The sequence below is a fragment of the Carassius auratus genome, unplaced genomic scaffold, assembly GCF_003368295.1.
Source record: "Carassius auratus strain Wakin unplaced genomic scaffold, ASM336829v1 scaf_tig00029140, whole genome shotgun sequence".
NCBI classification, from domain to species: Eukaryota; Metazoa; Chordata; class Actinopteri; order Cypriniformes; family Cyprinidae; genus Carassius; species Carassius auratus.
Window position 1 is genome coordinate 13,219 of NW_020525740.1, and position 16,077 is coordinate 29,295.

A 16,077-nucleotide genomic window follows, 5' to 3' on the forward strand; every position below is an offset into this window, starting at 1 on the left:
ATATATACATATATATATATATTGTTCATGTGTCATCTTTAATAAGCAACATTCATATAATTATTAATGTATTTCTGCAAATCATTAATTTGTGTCTTGCATTATGTCAACTGACCAAGCCAAATTAAATTAAGCTAAAGTAAAGACCAAGAATAAACCTTTGTAACTCAGGAGATTTTATTAAGCCTTTGGTACATGACTAACATTTGGAAGAATAATAAAAATGCCTTTTCATACAGTAGCCCTTTTCAGCTCTTCATTATGACTGCTGTGAACTACTTCACTCTTAAAGAAAACAATATATATCATCTTCAGTATAATGAGGACTTGTAATGAATTGATTAGCATTCCCCCAAAAACATGCTGATCAAACAGATGTGCGTTGGTTCATTATTCTTTAAAAGTTCTATGGATGAAATACATTCAGTTGCAATTAAGTCATTAGCCTTTTAGTACCTAGCTGGGGACAAAAGTATATGTTATAAAGTTCTTTGTTTACTGGAATGCAATATATTCAAATATTCATGCCATTACAAATGGATGTAAGATCATGTGTAAATCCGAGGAAGGGTTGCACCAGCCGCTCATTAGGCTTGACTTAAATTGAGATATTAAGTTAGCTTAGTAACTACTAGTTAGTTTGTAACACTGTGGTTGCACTCTTAGTTCTTAAGGCAACACTTTCCTATATTCTAAGCCCTTTATAATGACTTCACAGATCCAAGAAACAACTTTACAATTAGTAAACAGAAGATTTTAAATAAGCTCTGCATTTCAGTTTATATTATGATTGATGTCAAAACTGTTAATGGTAAAATAATAAAAAAAATAAAAATAACTTCCACTGAAATATGATGTATGCAAATAATTGTGAAACACATTCAATAGTATTTCAAATACACAAAATATCTAAAAGAGTGAATGAATATGAAGAGTTCAGATGCAAAAGTCTCTAAGTCGCATCTAAAAATCTTTTCTAATGCATTAAAGTGAAATAACTGAACATAATTATAGGAGCCTGATATAAATAATTCTCATTTTAGATGAAAATGTCAGATGGCACTTAGAGGCTTTTGCTCTTCATACGTACTACAAGATTAAAAGAACTAGAAAATTGTCTTACATTTTGTTGAAACCTGGCAAGTTACAGGGCGGCACACTGGACTGAGTATATTTGTCATTCAGTCTGCAAGTTTTCATTATTCCTGATTGCTTCCATAAATATTTCCATAAATGACCTTTATATAACAACAACAAAATATAATGCATATTATTCATGCATGAGTAAAATAATTGGGGTCAGGTGAGATGCAGCATGAATGTTGTCGTTGAACACAAAAGTGATGTAATGTAGCACATGTGCTATAGACCTAAAAATACATCAGATTTAGACCTATTAGATTAGCATTTAGGCTGAGGTTACAAAAAAAAGGTCAAGCAGGTTTGATTCTCCTCCACATTTCTGTGCAACTGAGCATTTCTTCTAGCTGAAACGGGCCGCCCTGTCGCACCATCTGCTTTACACTGTCTGAGGTGGAACTAAAAGAAAAAAGGTCAAATGTATCAAGCGTTCAATAAAAACAAGCCTGTATTTGTGTGTGTGTGTGTGTGTGTGTGTGTGTGTGTGTGTGTGTGTGTGTGTGTAATTAATGTTTGTGTTAGTGTACCTTCTGTCTTCGGTGGCTGAGGGCCTTCCACTGGACTAGATCTGTAGGGAAAAAACAAAAACAGACAATTATCCCACAAAGCCATGCTGGTCTGTCTAAACTTGGGGTGTCGAACTCAATACTCAGCTCATGGAGGGCCAAAGTCCTGCAGAGTTTGGCTCCAGTTTGCTCCCACACACCTACCTTGAGTTGTAATCATGAAGACCTTGATTAGCTGGTTCAGGTGTGTTTTAAAATAGAGTCAGAACTAAATTCTGCAGGGCTGTGGACCCCTGGTCTAAGCACTCTAAAATATTAAGCATGCATGTGCTTCCGCATTAGTCAGATGAAAAGTGTTAGTTATGCAAGAGCATACTTCAACATTATCAAACAATTCAGATCATCTCAAGATGACATGCTGAGCATCAGCATAATCAGACTACGTCTACATTAATCCGGATACATTTGAAAACAACATTTCCATTTTGAAACACTCTCCATCCACACGTTCTCCAAAAGATTCTCGTTTACACTTAAATGTAGGAAAATGCTAAATCATTATACTGTGCATCAGTAAAACATAATAAGAGCTCTTCAAGATGATGCAAAGAGACCAAATATTAACTTCTTAAAGTTATCATGCTCTTATTCTGGCATGATCATTTTATTTGCAAAATATCTCACCACTTATTGGTGCATCCAGGTCACACCCAATCACCGGATATTCCAGAGAAATATGCGTCACATGACTAAATATGCATCGTTGTTTTAAAATAACTCCACTTTCACAGTCCACACTGTAACAGCTTCAAATGTATCCACTTGGAAGAGTGTCTTCAAAAAGCTTGATTTTCGCAGGACAAAAACACCATCTTGGTGTTAACAGAAAGGCCGAAACCCAAATGGTAGAGAAAAAGATGCATTTTCTAATGTAGCCGGATAAGTGTAGAGGTAACCTCAGTCTTTCTTGATATACACTGCCTACCCACTTCAGTCCATGATTTAGGACGTGCAAGAACAACAAACCTTCTGCCTTATTGTTGTAAACATATTGAACTATAACTGCAGTTTTTATGAACACAGCAGATGTCTTTGATATATCTGGTCGTGCAAGTAAAACATGCTGTTGTTGGAATTGATAAACAGTGTTTGTGAGCTGAAAAAAAAAGAAGCTGGTCAGTTCAGAAACTACATTCAAAGAGTAAAGAAGCTTTTCCAGTGAACAGGCATGGCACCATTGATTCGATTCCACTGATCTGTTTTTCTTTCAGGACATTTCCTCATCCTTTATTCGGATTCAATCCACATGCACAGTCAAGGCTGCACATTTGTGTGAAAAACTCTTACTTGGATTTTGAGCATTTGAACTTTTTACCTGTCAGAACAAAATTAAAATAAAAAACATTTAGAGATGGTGAAATATATTATTGTGAGAGGGAGTTCACAATAATGCGGGGTCAACTGAATTAGAGTTTTGCCAGTTTGTAAGAAATGCATCTAAATCTCATGTAATGTTTTAGTTTAAACCACATTTTTGCAGAAGACAAATGTACACTTATTCAGCACTAAAATGTCTTATTATGTTAGTGACTTACTCATAGCAATAAGAATCCCAGTTACGAACATAACCACAGCAAGGACGACACCCGTAGTCCGCAACGTCTCATAATCTAAGCTCAGAAATCAAGAATGGTGAAATAATTGTGATTTTTTTTTTTTTTTGGCTTTCTCTGTGTATACACTTCCATGCAATAGTCTTACCGTAATGAAAGGCACTCTGGTCCGTATACATGTATGACTCTGTAAATACATTTAAATATTTTTACAACTTTGAAACAAACGGAACCCCTATAATAGACTTAACATGGATCTTCACCGTGAGGAGTGAAGTAGCTAAGGAAGGCAATGCAGGGGGACAGAGTTCAGCACCATGGACAGATGCTAGTTAATTACAGTAAATATATTAATATGGGGATATCAGCAAACACTGGACAGTCAGAGTCTAATGAGCTCTCAAATAACGAGCTTATTAGCTGAAATTCATTCAGAATGCAATCGTTTGAAATACTAATCACATAAACAGTGATCTCAATTAGCTGATGAGTGCGTCCTACGACTCGAGGCAGAAGGGCATCTTGCAAACTCAGGTGTTTTCAGCTGAGAACCTCAGGATTCGGGTTATTGATTGCTGCATAACGAGGCTGCGGGCTCAGCGAAAAACCGGTTGGATGGATGTAAGCGCTCTGAGAACTGCAGTCCACACAAGCAAGTGGCGAGTGAATTTCCTCTAGTGATCATCAATAAAACTGTCTAAATTTACAATATTGAGAACATTTAGTAGGCCTTTCTATATGAAAAAAAAAACATATTTAGAAAATAACATACAAGACACAAAACGTTCCCCTCGGACCCTTAAAGAATTGGCTCTGTAGCGCAATGATGCGGTTGTGTCTGAACTTCAAGGTTTAACGGCTTAGCGATTTCCAGCACTGCTCCCACTCTTAAAGAAACAGTTCACTCTAAAAATTTAAATTCAGATGACAGATGTCTCATCCGTTAACTTATGTCGTTTCAAAGCTTTATATTTGTATATGTCCTATTTCTAAGACTGCCGTTCTTCCTAACATTTAATTTTGTGTTGAAACAATGTCATACGGATTTGAAATAACGCCAGATCATTTTTCATCTGTTTAAACAATCAGTCCACGGCGACGACCTCAAATACTGTTTTCCCCGAGAAATGACAAAGTTTTAAATGTATTAAAGCATCTGCAGTATACGAACAAATTTAGGAAATAGCCTAGATTAGACTGGATTTAGTACTGCATAGGACAACTACATATATATGCAACAATATTAGTAATTCCTGTCAAATTACATAATAGTGTATAACTCCAAAAGTGTCATTTCTCAAATCTCAAGTCATTCAGCAGTAGGCTACACATCTTAAAATGTGTTAAATAATTTCTTATGGCGCAACCATGCAGTTTATATTCAAAAGCAAATAGCTAAATCCAATAAACAGACAAACCTGTTGAAGCTGCCATTACTGCAGTGTTTTAACGAGCCAGGGTTTCCTCAATCTTGCTGTAGGCTGTATTTCAGCAACTGGAATGAAGAGAGCCCGCTGTGGAGCACTGTATAGATGCCGCACTTCGGAGGTTACTCACTTACACCCCCTAGCGGCACCGGTCAGTCGTGTTCCCAATATTCGGTAGGGGAAGCTCCCAGACATGACTGGCCAGTGCGGTGGGGACCCCCCACCCCCCCCCCAATGAATACATGCGACAGAGAACCCCACCCATGCAGCAACAGGACTGGGGTCTGCAGGAGGATAAGGACGGGACGTGGAAGGTGGACAACACTTCAGTAAAATGAGATGATTGTGAGTTTCGGGACGTCAAGTAGCCTATTTGTAGGCTATGCGTTAAAAAAAAGCCGTTTAATAAAATTCGACACAAGACGGCGCCAGTGTTCTTCTCCAAATTGTGATGATATGAAAAAAGTCACTTAGGTGCATGTTATGAGCAACAATAGTTCTACAGACCTGACCGCACACTGACCAATCAGAATTCAGTATTCCAGAGACTCGTGTGATATTCTACATGCACAGAAAAGTTTTATATTCTTTTTTAATTTTTTTATACAAAAGCTACATCGCAACATCATTATGCTGCTGTATCAAACTGCTTGTACTATTACTAGTAATAACAGGCTCAATTATTTATAACACAGACCGAATCCGAGAGACTTTCAGTGAAAATCATTTTATTTTTCAACAACAGTGTAGGCCTACAGTTAGATTTGTTACTTCTGCAACATGAAAAAATCAGAATGGACCATTTACAAAATATATAAAATGCCTACTTTTTGCTTTTAGCTATACTGAGCACTTCACTGGGAGACAAAATAAAAATAAAAAACATTACAAAAGGTGAGGGGGGAGGACTATCAAAGGTAGTTAAACATTATAAGTTGTTCTAGCTGAGAATCAATGGTTTTATTTAAACGTTTTTAAAACTTTTTTTTTTAAAGGATCACTCATACTCACATATTTAGGAAACAAAGACGATTAAAAAATTGTGAACACTAGAAGAACTAAATGCTCAACTTTTTCTTTTCTGAATGGTCAAAGTTCTGATTAAGATTTCTCCTTAAGGAGCCATGCTTTCCATTAAAAACACCAGAGATACAAAGTCGTAAACATTTATGCAGGCTATAGAACATCACAATGAATCCAAAAGTGGAGGCAGTGTCACCTTTTTCTCGGTTCCCTCGGTTAACTTTATTTTGCACCTGCGATAAAAATACCATAAATGTCAGTTTCTTTTTAGTGTCATGAAGTAAAATAAAATGGATTATTCTCACCTCTGGCTGCCTCTGGGTCGAGACCCACTGGCCTGTGAAGCACGCAAAAGACAAGACAGACAAAATTGAAAAGGTGGTAATTTCCTGAAGAGCAGAAAAATAAATAGACGTGATGTCTAATTATTGGTCTAATTGCACCACTGGAACAGATGCGGTCACATTATAAAAAATGTGTGGCACAAAGGGTCAGCTGTCTGTTAATCACAGATCACACAGAAGTCATTGTCAAAGCAAGCAGATTTCTGTTGGTCACCGTGCCAATTCTGCATTACCAAATTAAACCTGTTGTGCAATCTGGATGGTGAAATCTTTCTATAAATGCAAAATTCCTGATTCCATGGATTGAAACAACTAGATTTGGCCTGCAAAAAATGTGCACGCGGCTTAGCCTGAATATAATCAAAAAACAAAATGCATTTGTTTTCTTCGCCACTTACTTGGACTTGTTCCCTTTGCAGCAGCATTTCTGACCTATTAGAAACAAGCCAGAAATATGATCAGAACCATTGGTGGTTTATTGTTATACACAAGAGAAATGCATTCACAAAAACAAGCTGTTTTAGAGATTTCCTAGGTTGCTGTTACACATGAAGAAATAAAAAAAGAAGGGTTTCTCATTAGTAATGTACAGTATGTGGATTGATGGGGGTTCAGAGTAAGAGTGTCAAAGGTTAGACTGGCTGCTTTACCCTGTACACCATAAGTCATGGTGCGGTGTTGGGTGTCATAGAGAGGTTTAAACTTAGAGGGCATGAAAGACATGCTGGCTTGCAACCAGTCTACCCTCAGTAACTGATATTTGTTTATCTGTATGTGTGGATACATTCTTAGGTGAATATCTGTCTTTATTGAATATCTAAAAATATTCTAGAAATCTGATGGCAAGTGCTATACAAACGTATGATAACTCTTAAGTCTTTCTGAGAGCAGTACACAGATTTGACACTCACTGATAATGAGGAAGATCCCCATCAAGAAGAGGATCACAGCAAAGATCAGACCACCGATCCTCAGGGATTCATAATCTGGAAAGAGGAGTCAGAAGAACATGTATAAATGCAGAAGTGATGCATGTTTTCATTTTATTAGAATATGTTAGTGACACAAGATTCAGATGGGAAACGTTCAACATAAGCTTAAAATATTTAAAACAAAAGCAAAAAAAAGAAAAGAAAAATGTTTTAATAGTGGCAAAACAATATACAAATTACAGATTCACAAACAAAACAGACCTTTTGTATCAGGTGCACACAGAATCTGTAGAATTGGCGCTCATTCACAAAGTTCTACACCCCACTCATTTGTTTACTAATATTTTGGCTTATTGGTCAGGCTTTAAACTCCCAAGTGTCTACTATTGTACTTCCATATAACAAATGTAGCAAATAATGTTAACAAATGATATATAACGCCTCCTCATCTAACCAAAGGGTCTATGGACCCTTCCCCCAAAAGGAAGATATCACCTCAAAATGGACAGAACAGGCTTCTGGTTCCCCAGCGACCAAAGGCACACCATCTGATAACACTAGGTTTATGATGCCCTAGGAATGTGGCTAAGCAACTCTAAACTCAATTCTCTAAAAACAGACACATAATGCACATAAAAAGGGACTCTAATTTGGGCTGGGATAAACGTTTATTTTTTAAACGATTAATCTAGCGCTTATTTTTTTCGATGCATCGATTAATCTAACGATTAATTTTTTTCAGACCGATTCAATTTCGATTATCTCCCCATTAATTGACCACTAACAATTTATACATGTTGATTTACATATCGGAATGAAAAAACATGAATTCTTTAACATTGCAATATATGTTTATTGCTCTTAAAATTACAAAAAAGACTGACTAAGAATGCATTACTTTGCAGTTGTATAGAGATAGCATTCAATAAAACCTTGAAGCCTTGAAAACACAGCTTACTGAAACAAGCTTACTGAACACATAGGGCCTAGCTTACTGAAAAAAGTTCTTCTTTCAGATGAAAATAACAACAACTTGATGTCTAGCATTCAATAAAAAAGCCAAGGTCACCCAAAATACTTGTTTAGAGCAATTGAAAGAATACAGTAACCAATGTAAACTTGAGGGCTTTAAGCTAATACAGAGAGTGCTTTTCCAAAAAAAAAGAAAAAAATAACAGTGGGAGCCAGCAGCCTGTCGTGGAAGAAAAAAAAAATCTCCTAATGCTCCACGTGAAACTTTGGCGTTCTGCCCTTTTTTTCTATCGTGTCTAATGATTTTGGTTGATTTGCACGAGGAAGATGCAAACGTTTTTTAGAGAAATAAAAACAGGTCTACAAATCGATGCGCATATTTTGCGTCAACGTTGTCCCAGCCCTAACTCTAATTAATTCATAGCAAAACCTTTCTTTGAATTAATTCACATATATTTTAGGGCATTGTGTATGCTGTTGCTGTTTTTGTATATTGCGTATTGTATATGTTTTATACATACTTATGATGCACCACTTAGTTAATATAACCTCATATATATGATGTTTGGTATCTGAGTTAGTATTTTCATGATCTAAATGAGAGTGTGTATTATATGTTGATGCCTATCCAACCCATTAGTTTTATAAGAATCTTGAAGATTCTTCTCTTCAATGCCCCAATCTAATTTCATATGCAAGACACCATACTAGGAACAAAGAGTGTAAAACTTCCCTCCAAAAAGATACCATTCCTCATTGGCTCACTCAAATGTGATATTGAGACATGCAAGTATCAAACTTAGTCTTATTAACTGAAACATTAGGTATACATTAGATACACATTTTACAAAGGTGTGTTTGAACTAAGAAACGCATGTTTTCTTCAGGCTGTAGATCTGCTGAATATCAAATTGTACCATAGCTTCATGATCTTATTTCTCTTCTCTACTGCTTAAGTTTTAACCCCTTTTTCCTATGCCAACTGTATGCGAGTGTGTGTGTGTGTGTGTGTGTGTGTGTGGATATGTTAGACTAGTTTAAGTGTTTATGTAGTTAATAAAGTCTTACTTGTATCACACTTGAGGTTGTTCATTGTTTGCTCATAACTGAAGTCCCTAATCATGCAAATTTTTTCTACATGCTCTGAGTAATATTGTACAGTAAGTTTTCCTTAACCAGGAAAATAAAGTTCTTAGAAATGACAAACAGTTGACACTGAGAGGTCAAGTAAAAACTTACAGCAGATCTAAATATTTATAATTTATCATAACTAGTTATGATTGATTATTCATATTTCCCCTTTGAGCTGATTCGTTACACAAATTATGCCGGATTTTCCCCTAAAATCATCAAAGAAAATGTGAAAAGTTCTGCAGATTCCAGTTTGCCCTGCGTGTGAGTGTTAAGGTCAACACAACAAGCACAAACAAATCTACTAAGCATAATGAAAATAGCTGAAGAATGACTTTCCTGGGACCAAACTCCCGTGTGTAATTAGTAGTTTGATTTCTAAGTAGGGGTCTGCATTGTGCTTTTAATTTTAAATGGGACATTATATATGGACACTAAAAAAAAATTAAGTAAATTTAGGAAAATCTGGGGTAGATAGAAGATTCAATGTGTTTTACAGAAGCTTAGCCTCAGGGTGAATATTTTCCATTTATTTTGGGAAAACAGTAGAGGACACACAACTCTCTGACTTCCCAGATGTTTCCTGAAGAGGGTGAAGCACTTTGACCCTGAAAGCCCTTATTAATACAACAGTGCTCAGCACACCTTGGGAAACTTCAGAGTGCAGTTGTAAGTCCCATAATAATGACTGCACTCACAATACACTGAGAAACACAAATGCCTCTGAGTTATCGCTGTTTTGCATTCAAGCATTTTTTTCTCTTTCAGCTTTATAAAGTCAACCAAGAGATTTCCTTAATCCTCACAAGTTTGTATACTGCCCGAGCAGCTATAGTCCATCTGTACTCACCATAATGAAATGGACTGTCATATTCTGGTGGGAGAAAAAAAGAAAGTTTAGAGTCAAAACTCTGCAAAGCTGTTATCAATCAAAATGTAAATTGTTAAGAGAATTTAATATACTAATGCCAACATTCTAGTACCAAAAAAAGAAAGAAAGCTTTTTAAGAACTAAAAGCTTACAGTTCCAAACATATGTAAATGTTTCAATGCAAACAAAATTAAACCTGGTCTAGCCTGGCTAAAATCACTGTTAATAAGCCAAGGAGATATTCAGTTAATGCAAAACAGATATAGGCTATAAGACACTTATCACCTGTACCATTATATACAAAAACAGCAACAGCATACACAATGCCCTAAAATAGAGAAATGCTAGAGAAATGCGACAAAACTGTGGTAATTCTTACGTGCAGAGCCTCTCTCCTCTCTCTCTCTCTCTCTCTCTCTCTCGTGAAAATAAACACTTGATGAATTACAATGTTCTTAGAACAGAATACTGAAGTGGAGATCGCTAAATTGGATGAATCTTTGGATGATATTATGCACTGTAGATGATGATAACTTCAAACTGTGCAATTTTTCTCTGAGAAACTCCTTTCTGATATTGCTCCACTGATTGGATTACTCCATGAAATCCAAAATGAGCCAACATTTGGCATGACATTTCAAAATGTCTCACTTTCAACATTTGATATGTTATCTATATTCTATTGTGAATAGAATATAAATTTATGAGATTTGTAAATAATTCCATTCCTTTTTTACTCACAATTTGTATAGTGTCCCAACTTTTTTGGAATAGGGTTTGTACATTGTGGCACGTGCACAGCAGTGGGAAGTGCTTAATTTGAATACAATAATATAATTTAAAATTGAGTAGAAAAGGGCACGGTTTCTAAAAATAATGAATAGAGCTTAATATATATAGGCTACAACTAGGTTTAATCTGGCCGCAGAGGAACACAACCGGGGTTGCCTTATAGAAAGAAATGTTATCCCCGAAACATTGCGCAATACGGAAATATCTGTTAAGCGCGTTACTTATCTTTGTCAACCTGGCAACCCTGTGCATGCGCTCTGTTTCCACTATAAACACGCTTGCTTTCTGAAAACACCTGTTAGCTTGCAATTTAGCGATCTCCACTTCAGTATTCTGTTCTAAGAACATTGTAATTCATCAAGTGTTTATTTTCACGAGAGAGAGAGAGAGAGAAAAAAAAGAGAGGAGAGAGGCTCTGCACATAAGAATTACCACAGTTTTGTCGCATTTCTCTAGCTGTGGTTTCCTTTAGAAACGATGTTACAAGCTCAATGAAAATGTAGCTCTTGAGCGATTAACCTATTTATAGTTTATAAAAATATGCGGGGCAGTGCTAAAAAGCTATTTCCTGAGTGTCTGATTGCACGCTAAGTGTGATCTGTGTGTGACTGAGCGCGTGAGATACAGAAGACAGCGCATTAGTTTAGAACTCTCCTTTTTTCAAGTAGATTGCATTAATTTCTGCAATGATAACCTATAATCAATGTTAAGATGATTTATATATATTTATATATATATATTAATATGAGTTCATTACAACATAAATGTATTAGAATGAGTAAATTATTTATGGGCTTAAAAACAAAATGCAAACAATCAGAATGTTGTACCTGGTGGGGAGTGCCCAATGTAAACATTAAACATATGCCACTACCTTATTCACTACAGTAATGGAGGCCCTTCATATTGCAGAGGTCAACTGCTTATAGTTGGTATGCAGTATGCCCTAAAGTATGCAGTGTTTCATAAACAGCTGTTTTACTAAATTTTATTTAGGTAAAATTCAGTGCAGTCATGTATCATGATATGTATCGTATCATTGCCTCTGCATCGTGATACGTATTTTATTGTGACTTTGCTGGTGATACACAGCCCTACTGTATAAAGTTAGGTACAGCATGAGCTGCACTGGCACACTTGAATGTCTCAAGACTTGTGGTGTGAGACTAGTGTTATTTGCCAGGCTTTTCAGAACAGAAATTACACCATCTGCTCCAGTATTTCAGATTAGCAGTCAAGTGCAACGGCAGCCAAGTTTTATTAAACAATAACAAACAGAACGTCAGACAGAAGCATAGAAAAACTTGTATTTTTTATTTTTATCATTCACAGCAGTCCCTCTAACTACAAACTTACCTGGCATTTTCCGGCCAAAAGCTGATCCTGCAGCTAAACAAAAATCCATCGCCTCTGAAAAAACAGGTAAGTGTGAGACACTGGGCTGTCTTCAATCGCTGCAAACTTCCGCACATACTTCAGCTCTTGTGGGAAGGTTTATAAACCTGACTAATGAAGTATCACTTCTCTCATATTGCTAACTTGGCCATTTAACAAACCACTTCAACTATGAAAGTCCTGACAGTTGTGGGTGACTTTTTGGTTGGACATCAAGTGCTAAAAAATAAAAGTGATTTAATCAAGCTGGAGCATTATTGACACACTGTGTCTGCACAAAAAAGATCTCTTACAGTTCCCCAGCATGTTTCTCTCTCCTGTTGCTAAGAATGGTAAAAGGGCTCTATTTTTAGAGGATAAGGAGCCCGAGGGACATGGCTGTGGGGTATGGTATTTCAGATGATATTTGGTAAGTGGCATACAGACGTTAGTGTTTTAGCTGTTTTAACTCAAAACACATCACATATCACCTATCTCAAATACACGGGCTAATCAGCAATAGATATAACAATATCCTTCAGAGATAAAACCTAGTTCACTAGTGTAAAGAAAGACCACAGTAAATTACAGTTGTTGCACAGATGTGTCAGTGTTTTTCAACAGGATCAATTCTGAAGAAGAGGATGAGGATAGAAACTCCTCTCCCCATTTAACCCACTTCTGTGACATTTTACTGAATTCTTGATGGCAGGCAGCACCATCTTCCTCCCCATTATCACAAGTATTCTCACACCAAAATAAACATTCTTATGACTTCGCAATCAAAAACAAGTCTCGAGGAGATAAAATGTGATAAAGATGAAAGAGCACACTACAAATCTAACAATGCATTCAAGGCTGCATGCGCAGAAACTGAAGGGGATCATTTTTGTGCACATCGATTGGAACAACAGATCTCAATGCAGAAAACGCTTATAAAGAGACGTAGCAGTTATGTAAGACATCTTACCGCAAAAAATAATAGCTGATTAATCTTAAAAATATGAATAAATAAATAAATAAACCGCAAAGTGCGTCAAAGTCTTACCAGCTCGATACCGCTCAACACCACAAAGAATTCGGTTTTATTGAATGCCTGGGGCAAATCCCTCGACAACACAGTATATTATGAGGCTTTACAAAAATTATTTAGAATTAGTAAAATAGTGATTCAAAAGTTTAATATCTTCTTATACGAGTTCAAAAAACGCTATTCTTTAAACTGTGAGCTGCTCGCATTCATTGTTGTAGACATGACACACGTCCAAATATTTCCTGATGTTCGAACGCGCGGTCGCGCGCCTGTGTAGCAGAACCGCGCTGCAACCTCTGTTCGCTCTCATGAAGCCAACAAGGAAGTGTGACTATGGGATTATAATCCCGTAAATGACTAATACTGCAATTCATCGACTGGACGCTTGAGGCTGGCTGCAAAAGGGAGTCAATGCCATAGACTCCCAATGTTAAAATGGCCAACTTTACAGCAGACAAAAACATGTTTATAGCCTGGTTCAAAAATTAGTTTGGTCTATATAGCTAATTTTCCCTTCATGACAACTGTGAGGGGGGTGAATTTTTATAACCCCTCCATTTAAATTAAATGAAACCTTAAAGTTTTGCTTAATTAAGGTCGTGGCCACTTGAGTGACAGCCTGCTGACACTGCCAGTGTTCTGAAATTGTTGGTGTCTGAAGCCCCTTTCACACTGCCATTCCGGCAAATACAGGGGTAAAGTGTTCCTGTAATTGTTCCCTGGTCGCTAGATTTGGCACTTTCACACTGCCAGTGATGACCCGGTATATTCACACACAACCCCTGAAGATCCCGTAACGACACGTGACATCAGCGCGTGACGTGTAATGTACGAGTCGGCAACGCTTGGCACGTTATACTTTAACTGAAGCAAGCAAACGATCTCTGCGTCAGCGCGGAAAGTGAGGAACTAACTGATCTCTGCTTCATTACAGTTTGCACATATGTTTTCGTCGCGAATGTTGATCTTCCTTCAAAACAGCCGGTAAAAGAGTCGCGCGTCATCACTTCGATACCGAATTAGATCTGGCTTTTGTTCACACAGCGCTCGTTCCGGATCGATTACCGCAATGTTACTATGTCCCCGACCCGGGTTCGATTCGGTAATCAATTCCGGGACGTGGTTGCTTTCACACAGAAAGCCACCAGGCAATGTTACGGGAATATTGCGGGTCCGACGTGCAGTGTGAAAGGGGCTTGAGATATTCGGTGTCACTGGGCGGAGTATACATGAAAATTCATGAGTTTCTTGTAGAGTTAAAGCGACTCTGAAAATATTAGTGCGTTTTCACTGAAACACAAACAATTTTCAAAAAGGTATGTTTTAGCGTAGAATGACATTATGCTTAGTGTATTCTTGTTTTTATTACTAGTTATGCAAAATAATTTATAGATTGTGTCATGGTTAGTGATTGTCGTAATGATTTACCTGAGGTAGGCTATGCTCCAAATTAAGCCGTTTTATAATATTGTTATTTGACATAGCCTAAATAAGAGTCCTTAAAATGTGTCATTTTATAACTTTGCCAAAATGTATCTGTTGTGCCATAATAAAATGTATGATGATTATTCTGTGTCATTCTTAATCGTTTGCTCAATCATTCAAAAAAAGTTTTTAATAACAAAGTGAAATACATGATATTTTTAAATACATGAACTGGAATATTAACATTGTTAATCTCTCTATTTTTTTTCAACCTTGCAGTACTTTGACAATGTTTTGCTCATTTTCTACAAACTTATAACAATTAAAATGTTTTATAGTTTGTATAAATCAAATGGCTAAATCAAACCATACAGTAATTTGTATATTTTAATTTCAAAGATAAAAGTAGATTGCTTTAGCTGAATAAATACTTCAAATGATTCTGTGATAAAAGTTTTATTAACAGATGTGGTGAAGGCATTACATAAATGTAATTTACTACACATCTGTATAAATATAAAATACATGGGCATGTTTTGAAAAAAAAAGGTGAAAGCTACACAAGGGTGTAAAAACTATGTGTTTAGGGGTAGGTCTACTGATCAACACAATCAAGCACATGTTATATGATTTCGGTTGTAAGTAAATTATTAAATACATTAAAGTAAATGTCTATATGATCAAATGGCAAACCATAAACCAACTCAATGAAATCAGTCTAAATGTTTGGAGAAGAAACTTGCTTCCTGTTTATACCCACTGCAGAATAAGCCATTCAAGAATGATCCACATGTTTTTAATATGAGTAGAATATCCACCAACATGATCTTTTTTATAAAACCCTTTACCCATGAAACATGTTTTATTAGGTTGTGCTTGGTTTGATTACCTTTGATTATCTTGATTCCAAAAATGTGGATTTCAGGAACAAATTGTAAAACTTGGTAAAAAATTTAAAAATTGGTTAATTAAATAATACAACATTTGTATCAAATAGTAGGCTATACAAGTTTCTTATTTTGCATATGATTTGTTTAACTATTACACTGATAAAGTACAAATCCACCATCCCCTGCGTCAGATAAAAAAAAAAAAAAAAAAAGTTAATTCTGAGAACGTGTGCAATAGTGGCCTCATAGCTTGAGAAAATGTAAGTCTCCCCCATTAGAAGAGCTTCTGCAAACTAGGAAAAAAATAACAGCAGAGTTTGATGCTTAACGTTCTGCCTGATTTGTAATAGATATATTAATTACAAACAAACAGTTTCTCCACATGAACTGTAGACTGTCATGCACTTCCATGTGACACCTTTTTTAAGGAGAAAAAAAGTTAAATAGTTGTTACTACATAAGAGTCTTATATCGTTGTTCATTTCTCACCTTACAGTCTTACAATACAGTGAGTAAGTTTGTGCCACCACCATATGCTACACAACTTTAAACGGCATACTTATCAAATGACATACTTTTAATAGCAAAACAGAGGAATATAAGA

General features: G+C 36.2%; 2 protein-coding genes across 4 annotated transcripts; both read right to left on the reverse strand.

Annotated features, from left to right (window-relative positions):
* Positions 1–26: 26 nt before the first annotated feature.
* LOC113079752 (sodium/potassium-transporting ATPase subunit gamma-like) lies at positions 27–4,751 on the reverse strand. The gene is made up of 6 exons (XM_026251958.1): positions 4,678–4,751; positions 3,408–3,446; positions 3,242–3,316; positions 2,994–3,021; positions 1,668–1,708; positions 27–1,539 (listed from the first exon to the last, which is right to left on the reverse strand). The coding sequence occupies exons 1-6, from the start codon at positions 4,691–4,693 to the stop codon at positions 1,520–1,522; spliced, it is 219 nt and encodes a 72-aa protein (XP_026107743.1). The 5' UTR covers positions 4,694–4,751; the 3' UTR covers positions 27–1,519.
* Positions 4,752–5,397: 646 nt separating this feature from the next.
* On the reverse strand, positions 5,398–13,503 carry LOC113079748 (phospholemman-like). Of its 3 annotated transcripts, XM_026251954.1 has the most exons (7): positions 13,174–13,502; positions 12,108–12,161; positions 9,939–9,962; positions 6,965–7,039; positions 6,452–6,485; positions 6,015–6,046; positions 5,398–5,942 (listed from the first exon to the last, which is right to left on the reverse strand). In XM_026251954.1, the coding sequence occupies exons 2-7, from the start codon at positions 12,154–12,156 to the stop codon at positions 5,932–5,934; spliced, it is 225 nt and encodes a 74-aa protein (XP_026107739.1). In that variant the 5' UTR covers positions 12,157–12,161; positions 13,174–13,502; the 3' UTR covers positions 5,398–5,931. The 3 variants fall into 3 exon arrangements, with proteins under 3 accessions (XP_026107739.1, XP_026107737.1, XP_026107738.1); XM_026251952.1 differs by lacking the exon at positions 5,398–5,942 and having other exon boundaries at positions 5,949–6,046; positions 13,174–13,503; XM_026251953.1 differs by lacking the exons at positions 5,398–5,942; positions 13,174–13,502 and having other exon boundaries at positions 5,949–6,046; positions 12,108–12,853.
* Positions 13,504–16,077: the final 2,574 nt, after the last annotated feature.

Coding starts and splice junctions, on each gene's coding strand:
- LOC113079752 (XM_026251958.1), bottom strand. Junction 3,022..3,241: donor TGGGATTCTTATTGCTATGA/GTAAGTCACTAA, acceptor TTGTTCTGACAG/GTAAAAAGTTCAAATGCTCA. Junction 1,540..1,667: donor TCAGCCACCGAAGACAGAAG/GTACACTAACAC, acceptor TTTTTCTTTTAG/TTCCACCTCAGACAGTGTAA.
- LOC113079748 (XM_026251952.1), bottom strand. CDS start 12,156: ATGGATTTTTGTTTAGCTGCAGGATCAGCTTTTGGCCGGAAAATGCCA. Junction 9,963..12,107: donor TTTTGGCCGGAAAATGCCAG/GTAAGTTTGTAG, acceptor TTCTCCCACCAG/AATATGACAGTCCATTTCAT. Junction 6,047..6,451: donor TGCAAAGGGAACAAGTCCAA/GTAAGTGGCGAA, acceptor CGTGCTTCACAG/GCCAGTGGGTCTCGACCCAG.